Genomic DNA, 10,135 nt, shown 5'->3' on the forward strand with positions numbered 1-10,135 from the left:
GTAATGTGCTCTCTTTTGCCTGTACTGGTTAAAAATCGGGCTGCTGCATTCTGGACCAGTTGTAGTTGTGCAATTGAGGTCTGACTGATACCAAACAGGAGCGAATTGCAGTAATCAAGCCTAGATGTAATGAATGCGTGTATTACTGTCTCAAGGTTATTTTTGGATAGTATGGGCTTTAGTTTAGACAGCTGCCTCAGTTGCAAGAAACATGATTTAACAATCATGTTTACATGATTTAAGTTTCAGGGAAGGGTCCATTATCACGCCCAGATTAGTGACTCTTTGTTTTTCTGACAGGGTTAGAGCAGAAAGGTCGATGCAGTGATTTGTGATCGTGTAGTTGGGAGGGAACAACATGACTTCAGACTTCTTTTCATTGCAACTTAAGAAGTTTAAAGCCATCCAGTCCCTGATGTCAGCCAGGCAGTCGAGCAGAGGTTGAATAGAGCATGTACCATTGTGTATTAGGGGGAAGTAAATTTGACAGTCATCAGCATAGAAGTGAAAGGGTATGTTGTGTTTCCGGAAAATAACACCAAGTGGCAGCAGGTATAAAAAGAATAGGAGGGGACCCAAGATGAACCCCTATGGAACCCCCATTTAAGCTCTGCCGCTGCAGAACTAAAATCCTTGATGGAGACACAAAAGGATCTGTCAGCGAGGTAGGATCTGAACCAATTTGGGGCTGACCCTGTGATGCCCACCCACTGCTCCAACCTAGCAATGAGGATCTCATGGTCGATAGTGTCAAAGGCGGCTGTAAGGTCTAATAGGACAAGCAGCACAGAACCGCAAGTATCCATGAGTCCATAAGCCCTGGACTTGAGCGAGTGTCAGCTTGTAATGTCAAAATTTCATTCTACATTCCAGATATCGGTAAACGCCATTCAAATAAAATTGCACAACTGGGCTGTGTCATTCACATCTGTAAACTCGTCCAATTGCAGTGAGAAGCACTTGCAGTCTGTGATACCTTTCCTTTTCTGGTTTGTTTTAAAAGTCTCGGAACAACGAGTCAGTTGCTTCAACAAATGACTTTTTCACCATCTTGGAAGGACTTTTTGTGCTGAATAATTATTAAGTGACTCACCCAGAATGATGCTTCGGTAGCTGCCTTCGCTGCTGTGGTCAGTCGTAAGAAAAATGACTGCTATAACTTGGATTTTAGTTTCTTCACCTTTTTTTCTGCTTGCTTTTTGGAAGGTTGTCAGTGTCGTAGTTTTTATGAAGTCTGATAATGCCGGTCTATATTTCCATTCTTCGGAATATCAATGATAGACTGGCATATGAGGCAAATGCACTTCGAATATGACAATGAGAAAAAAAGTCCTCCTCCCATTCCGTATGGAGATAGGTTTTTTTTTTTTTTTTTTTGCTTCTTACTTGGTACAGCACATCCTTTCTTGAATTTATAAGAAATGAACTGGAGGCTAACTAGGCAACTTGGTAGCTTTCTACAAACCGGATTCCAAAAAAGTTGGGACACTAAACAAATTGTGAATAAAAACTGAATGCATTGATGTGGAGGTGCCAACATCTAATATTTTATTCAGAATAGAACACAAATCACAGATCAAAAGTTTAAACTGAGAGAATGTATCATTTTAAGGGAAAAATCTGTTGTTTCCAAATTTCATGGCATCAACAAATCCCAAAAAAGTTGGGACAAGTCCATTTTTACCACTGTGTGGCATCCCCCCTTCTTCTTACAACACTCAACAGACGTCTGGGGACAGAGGAGACCAGTTTCTCAAGTTTAGAAATAGGAATGCTCTCCCATTCATGTCTAATACAGGCCTCTAACTGTTCAATCTTCTTGGGCCTTATTTGTCGCACCTTCCTCTTTATGATGCGCCAAATGTTCTCTATAGGTGAAAGATCTGGACTGCAGGCTGGCCATTTCAGTACCCGGATCCTTCTCCTACGTAGCCATGATGTTGTGATTGCTGCAGAATGTGGTCTGGCATTATCTTGTTGAAAAATGCAGGGTCTTCCCTGAAAGGGATGACCTCTAGATGGGAGCATATATTGTTCTAGAACCTGAACATAGTTCTCTGCATTAATGGTGCCTTTCCAGACATGCGAGCTGCCCATGCCACAAGTGCTCATGCAACCCCATACCATCAGTGATGCAGGCTTCTAAACGGAGCATTGATAACAACTTGGGCTATCCTTGTCCTCTCTGCTCTGGATGACATGGCGTCCCAGTGTTCCATAAAGAACTTCAAATCGTGACTCATCTGACCACAGAACAGTCTTCCATTTTGCCACACTCCATTTTAAATGACCCCTGGCCCAGTGCAAACGTCTGAGCTTGTGGAGCTTGCTTAGAAATGGCTTCCTCTTTGCACTGTAGAGTTTCAGCTGGCAACGGCGGATGGCACGGTGGATTGTGTTCACTGACAATGCTTTCTGGAAGTATTCCTGAGCCCATTCTGTTATTTCCTTGACAGTGGCATTCCTGTTTGAGGTGCAGTGACGTTTAAGGGCCCGGAGATCACCAGCATCCAGTAGAGTTTTACGGCCTTGACCCTTAAGCACAGCGATTGTTCCAGATTCTCTGAATCTTTTGATGATGTTATGCACGGTTGATGATGATAACTTAAAAGTCTTTGCTATTTTACGCTGGGTAACACCATTCTGGTTTTGCTGCACTATCTTTCTGCGCAACAATGGTGGAATTGGTGATCCTCTTACCATCTTGGCTTCTGAGAGACACTGACACTCTGAGAAGTTCTTTTTATACCCAATCATGTTGTCAATTGACCTAATTAGTGTTGATTGGTCTTCTAGCTGTTCGTTATATGCTCAATTTCCTTTTTCCAGCCACTTATTGCTACTTGTCCCAACTTTATGGGGATTTGTTGACACTGTGAAATTTTGAATCAACCTATTTTTCCTTTAAAATGTTACATTTACTCAGATTAAACTTTTGATCTATCATCTATGTTATATTACGAATAAAATATTGACATTTGCCATCTCCATATCATTGCATTCAGTTTTTATTCACAATTTGTTTAGTGTCCCAACTTTTTTTGAATCCGGTTTGTAGTTTTTGGCTCACTTGTATGGCATGCGTGGTGACCCATGTGTCCGAAAAGTTTCGGTCTTGGATAGGAATGTGCGATATATACGGTACACGGTAGAAACAACAGAAATTTAGCCTACGATAGAGATCTGTCTTCTACCGGGTAACCGCAGTAATGCTATGTCTAATGTAAAATCAGAGTTGTCAGTTTAATTGGTAATTTTTTTTTAGTTGAAAACTGTTGCGTAAGTGGTGTTAGTCTTTTCTTCGAGAGCTAAGTAGCAAAGCTACAAGCTAATTACGGCCGGCTTTCCGTAGTATTGCCGTATTCTGACGCATGCGTAAAACGCTGTGTTCCGCCGGAAGTTTTTTTTTTTTCCCCGTCGAAAGTTAAAGTAAGCGTTGGTCAGCTTTTAGAGCAACCTGCTCTCTGATCTGTGAAAAGAACGCTGTGTTGTGTGATTTTACTGCAAGACCCTTTAGTCAAAGCCACAGACTCATTTTGTGTCAGCTCTCCATTAAAGCGGAAGGAGATGGACGCCCACTAGTGGGTTGGAGGGTGAAGTGTTTTCAGCGTGCACTTGCTGCTCTGTTGCTGTTCATTTCTTAAGTGAGAATAATGGAAACTGTTAAGCGTTAACATCATATTCTTTAGTTTAAAACTTATGGCTAAAACTACATTTTATATCTTTTGCACTGTTTTGCACTACAAGAAAGAAGCCTAATACTTGATTTGTTTTTTATTTAAAAACTCTCTGGACCTAGTAGTGGAATTTTCTTAATTCAAATTAAATTATGGCAAAAGGACACCCTATGCTTTTGTAATTTCCTATTGCAAGTTTTATACCAAAAACATATTGTGATATATATCGTTATCGCCTCTCTTCACAATACATATCGTGTTATGAATTTTTTTACCATATTGCATATTCCTAGTCTTGGATTTGCTGCCCTGTGTCTATCAAGTGACAAAGCTCACAGTGATGATGGATGATAGGCTGATGTCTATTTTATTTAATGCCATGCGATATACCCAAACTACCTTTGCGATTGACCGGTAGATCGTGATCGACGTATTGGGCACCCTTGAATTAGACTGTTCAGTTTTTTAAAGTGTAGTTTATTAGCATTTTAAGTGGTTATCAGTGCATCAATTAATTATGTGCATTTGTAAATTGTAAAATATATTGGAGTGTTATGTTTAGATGTTAAATGTTGCTATAATTTTAGAGAAGAGACTTCCATCATCTCTACTCCATTAGAAGCTTGTTGTATTATCATGCCACCATTAGTACTAGAGGGATTTCAGTTGCACAGATTATTTGCTTGACCTCTCTGCCAGGGCTGTTTTTCACTTTCAAAATATCAATGTCCATCATCAGCTTTGGAGAGGAGGATTATAAAGATGTTTTCATATGACTCGTGTTTTGGATCTCTGTTGATTAATATTTTAATTTGTTTCAAAGGAGCGCCTTCCCTACGTGACCCAAACAAACTGAATTTAATTTGACAGTATAGCTTTTTAAAATAGATCTACTTGAAAGAGCTGTTGAAAAAGTAGGTCAGCGGTTTGTGTTGGAGGCATGGTCACTCTGACAGCTTATTTAAGTTATTTGTTGGTTTAATTTACATTAAAATAGATTGAAAACTGCAGCCGTACTGAAATATTACACAAGCTGGCATTTAAAGTCCTCTTGTTTGTGACAGATTGAACTTAAAACATTTGCACGTTTTCAGCCTTGAGTTACCGCAACACTGTTTTTCTCAAACATAATGCTGGCTAGTGTGTTTTAAAAAAAATTATATAGCTTAAAAAAATTCTTAACTTCTTTTTAATACTCCTTTTAAACCAAACTGAAACATAATAACTTAACACATGTGCTGTAGTTTTACATTTCAGACCAGTTCAAAGCCATCTGACAAACTATTCATGTTTGGTATGAGGTCACTGTTGCATTCTCTTTAATGCAGTGCACTTTGTATTCAAATGATTAGAAATAATTGTGGTTTTATCAGGAAGTGAAATGAAGTACTAATGTCAACATGAGTGCACATAAACATACAGAGGGCCTCATTCCCCTGCAGGGACTTAGCAACATCAGTGTGTCTGCACGCTACTCCAAGCTGGGTAATTTTCTTCTCTTTGTTACAAAATGACCATCATTTATCTCCTTCTTTCATCTTTAGATAGACATGGCTGTTGGTAATAATTCACAGGAGTGTCTCATTCAAATAAGATCTTAGGAAACTGTGCTGCATTTAAATAAACTGGTTCTCTTCTATTAGTTTCTTCCTTTGGTTTGTTCAAGTTCAAGGTTCTTTATTGTCATTTGCATCGCATGTGGCACATGTAAGTTGCATTGCATTCTAGTAAATGATAAATTTAAATGTCTTAAAAAAATAACACCTTGTTTTTTTAAATGGTGGTAATCGGTAGATGGTGGCATGAAAAAGACCACATGTTTACAGTAGAAAATTCATAAATATGAAGCATACATCTGAAAAACCCAATTACAAACTTTTAAACTTGGTGTAGAAAGCTTTTTCCACTTTGCTTTTTCAACTCTGAATAAAATGTGCATTACAAAGATGGATGTAAAGGCATTAAATGCAGTGATTTTTTTAAATTTTATATTTTAACTGATTAATTTTATTTAGTGTAGCATTTAGTTCTCCACCATTAATCTCCATGGAGATGTCAGAGGCCTGTTTGTGCTTTGTGTTGCAGCACAGTGGCTGCTCAGCTGCTCGGCCATGATTAATTCAGACAGACCTCTGGAGAAAAAAGCTGGGCAGGGTTACCCAGCTAGAGATCTAGTGTCTAGCTGGCATTTATATGTTATAGATGCTGAACTCTCACTGGCTGTGGTCAAAGTTACAGTAAACATTAAATTTTTTTTCATCTGTTTTGGAATTGAAGTGATGAAAAAAAACAAACAAAACAAAAACTAAAGTTTCAAAGACTTAATGTGTTGTTACATCCTTGAGCATTTTCATAAGATTCTCGCCTATTGTGAGCAACAGGTTTCAACAACAGAAATAATTTGAGTTTTTTTTGCTTTTTAATAACTGCAGTTTGTTGTTTCAGCTGCTACCTGTTTTATCTCTGTGCTTGTGTGAGGTGTATGTGCTTGATGTAGTAAACGATGACTACAGGTAGTTGTGATGGACACACTACTGATCAACATGTAGTTAGTTAGCAAAAAGTGCCACCCCTCAAAAATTCCTGCCCCATTTCAGCCTTCTCAAAAACTTGAGTAGGAGGCTAATGCTAGGCTGCAGTCATTTGCAACATAAACACATAGATGTTCTGTGGCTGTGAAAATGTTGAACGCAGACTGTTTAAACATTGATCACGGATGAACATGTCTTACCGTCATCACAGGCCTGAAAAGAGAGAACATTTGTGTTAAATAGGACACATAGTGTGTCATTTTAGTTTTTAATATTGTTTAACATTAGAATATCACTTTTACTGTAAACATCCATCCATCCATTATCTTTGACCCGCTTCTTTCATTTTGGGTCACGGGGGTCGTCAGTGCCCATGTCCAGCAATCACTGTGCGAGGGGCGGGGTACACCCTGGACAGGTCTCCAGTCCATCACAGGGACACATTGAGACAAACAACCATTCACTCTCTCACTCACACTTAGGGACAATTTAGAGTTACCAATCAGCCTAACATGCATGTTTTTGGTTTGTGGGAGGAAACTGGAGTACCCGGAGAAAACTCACGCATGCACGGAGAGAACATGCAAACTCCACTCAGAAAGGCCCCCAGACCGGGGTTTGAACCGGGGACCTTTTCACTGAGAAGCGGCAGCTCTACCAGTTGCGCCACTGTGCTGCCCTTTATTGTAAACAATTATCTTGAAATGTAATTTTTTTTAAATTACACTTGTTTTATTTACTAAGGATGCATGATATTATTGGCATGCCATGGTATCTGTATCGGTCGATATTAGGGGTGGAGAGGATATCTGTATTGGTATCGGTTATCGGGCAAATACATTTGAACATATCGGCATATCGGATATCGGCCAAAAATCCAATATCGTGCATCCCTATTATTTACATAATGACTTTAATTGCTGGATGTCTGACCCCTGTTGGCTTTCAGAAACTGTGGCCCCCTGAGCAGTTTAGTTGAATAGTCCTGATCTACAGCATGTTGCAGAGTACATGTCATTCCAGAGCAGATAAGGTAAAGTCAAGTGCAGGAAAATGAATAAATGACAAGCCCCATATTTATTTTGTTTGTTTTAAACTCTGCCCTCCACATAATTTATAGATGTTGGAATTTCTACTCTATTAAAACCTTTACTGGCACTCCATATTTCAGTGTTGATTTGTACTTATCCTTCATCTTGAAGTATGAATCTTTAAAACTCTGAACATTTGAAAGTTGCAAAACAAAATGACTATATTTTCAGGGGTTTCTTCATGATAGCCTGAGTTGACTGCATTTGTAGCAAATACTGGTATGATGGTTCTACATGTTAACACATTGTAAGTTAAATTCATATAAAACTGCAGCAAGAGAAATAAAATGAGCCTTATGAATTCAATCTGAGGTAAATATAGCATTGGTGTTTTCATGTAGCATGGGAGAATAAATGTATGGCTGGTCAGAGTAAAGATAGGAGAGGTTAACTGTGTAATCCTAATGCTACCTTCTCCCCTATCCTTAAGATTCAGAAGCTTCATTTACTTTAAAATCTTTCACCCACTCATTTTAAAAGAACATTTACTATTTATTGCATCAAATCATATTGTTTTCATCCTGAGCCATGCTAATAGCTTGAGGCAAATGTCACATGTTTATTTTTTTATTTTTTGTCAGGTCACACTTAATTGATTCTGAACATGACAGCTTCTTTTGGCAAAATTAGTTTGATATGAACATTGCTATTTTCTTTATCTCTTTCTATTAGGCAGGGTTCAATAATAAAATTGTCATCAGGACTATTATAAAGATACAAATGATGACATTTATGGCTCATACATTTTTCTGCAGACACACAGAACATCATTTCTTTGCTATGAGATAACCATTCAACCCCGCTGCCCTTGAATAGGCTTCAGCTGGAAATCTAGAGGGTGACTAATGTCACATTTGTTTTCTCAGAGCAGGACATAAAACCTTTTAAGAGAATAGCTGATATCATGTTTAAATTGTAAAAAAAGTGTGTGAAATGGAAAATGATGTTTAGGTATCGGCACAAGGTTCACCTCGCAGCAACTTTTGCATTCTCTCAAATACTAACTTTAAATAAATCAAAGCATCTGGCGTGTCAGATGCTGTTAGTATTCCACAGCCACCTGCAGGAACAACAGACCTCTAAAATGTCTTCTACATGTTTGTGTCTGTCAGTATGTCTTTGTTACTTTGACATGACTGCTTGTGTTGAGGTTATTTCTATAAACGAGTTGATTTCTCAGCCTTAAAGGTAGGCTGACAGTTGCTTCCCTGACCTTTTGATATGTTGTCATCAAACCATTGTTCTTGATAAGTTTCTACACGGTTACATTAGCGTCTATTAATAATTAGCATTACATGTAAAGACAATTTGAATTTCATTGCCATTATGTCTCCTTCTCATCCAACCACACTGTCTTTTTTTGTTCTTGTTCTTGTTTTTGTTCTCCAGCTGGTTGGTGGTCAGTTCGACCTTGAGATGAACTTCATCATCCAGGAGCCGGAGAGCATTGTGTGCATGGTGGAGCTCTTGGAGAAGTGTGAGCCAAATTGTCAAGCCGAGATTTGGAGCATCTTCACGGCCATCCTCAAGAAAAGCGTTCGTAACCTGCAGGCATGCACTGAAGTGGGGCTCATCCAGCAGGTGCTCCAGCGTATATCGGCAGCTGACAGCATGATTGCAGGTACTGGGATCAGTCTCATGTAGAAAATGTGCAATAAAAAAACATTAATTGTTGAGTGTGTGAAATGGTGCTACAAACATACTGTTTTATAGCCAAATTATTACCAAAATGTATCCAATTTATCCATCTATACTTTTGTCCAATTATTCATTTGACTGCTGAGTTAACGTTATGGTTACAGCATCAGTAGGTAGAGTAGCCTAGAGCTGTCATTTCTAAACTGGATCTGCGCCTGGCCTGACCCGGAATTCGGGCCGGGTCAAAATAATGCGCTTGATGGGCCGACCGTGTCAAGTCTTGGGCTGTGGTGCGGTTTTATAAATCATACATCACAAGGAAAACTAAATAAGAATGCACAATATAAAACTGTGTTAATCTACTTGTTGAGGAGGAGGCAGGTCTGACTGACCGGTTGAAAGAGGTAAAAAAAATAAATAAATAAAAAGTCCAGTTAAGCTCAGATGGATCAGCTGATCACCGGCCGTGCGCGTCTCCGCACCTGCTGTCATCTGCGGTGAAGGAAGCATCAGCATCTACAAAAGCCTGCACGAGCAGCGCATTCAATTAAAATAGCCTTGTTCTATATTTTTCCCAAATAATTTTGCTCTAAAAATATTTTTGTTCATCTGTATAGTAGCCTATCTTTAGAGTAGATTATTTTTTTAGGCTATTCATTTTTTATGTTAATATTCATTTGGTGAAACAAGAAATCTTATATCTTCCTTTCTTTGAAATATATGTTTTTAAAATATGTCAAACTGATTTGCTTACAAAAGCAGTAAAAGCTTAATTAAAATTTTTTTTAATAATACATTTTATTTGTATAGTGCTTTTCTAAATACTCAAAGACGCTTTACATGAGTAAAAAATAAAAAGTAAAATCAACAATGCATAACACATAAAAACACAGTAAAACATTTAAAAAGGGCAAACTTAAACATTAAAAGCAAATTTAAACGGGTAAGTTTTGAGTTCTTTCTTAAAAGTGGAGAGATTGGAGCAGACATGATGCTGTTGGGGCAGTGAGTTCCAGAGGGTGGGGGCAGCGATGGAGAAGGCTTTGTCTCCCCTGGTTCAGAGCTTGGTCCTACAGGGGAGAAACAGAAGGCTGGCATAGGAGGAGTGGAGGGAATGAGAAGGGGTGAAGTGATGGAGTAGGTGGGTCAGGTATGGAGGGGCCAGATTATGGAGGGGCCAGATTATGGAGGGGCCAGA

At 38.7% G+C, this 10,135-nt stretch overlaps 1 protein-coding gene across 1 annotated transcript in view; it reads left to right on the forward strand.

The window, feature by feature from the left end:
- The window catches only part of lrba (LPS responsive beige-like anchor protein), a 312,704-nt gene that overhangs the window by 20,772 nt on the left and 281,797 nt on the right, over positions 1 to 10,135 (forward strand). Inside the window, exon 2 of the mRNA XM_037689844.1 lies at positions 8,689 to 8,920. Within this exon, the coding sequence (XP_037545772.1) occupies positions 8,689 to 8,920 (232 nt within the window). The remainder of the gene's footprint in view (positions 1 to 8,688; positions 8,921 to 10,135) is intronic.

This window comes from Nematolebias whitei, chromosome 16 (assembly GCF_014905685.2).
Source record: "Nematolebias whitei isolate Nwh7 chromosome 16, NemWhi1, whole genome shotgun sequence".
Taxonomy (NCBI): Eukaryota; Metazoa; Chordata; class Actinopteri; order Cyprinodontiformes; family Rivulidae; genus Nematolebias; species Nematolebias whitei.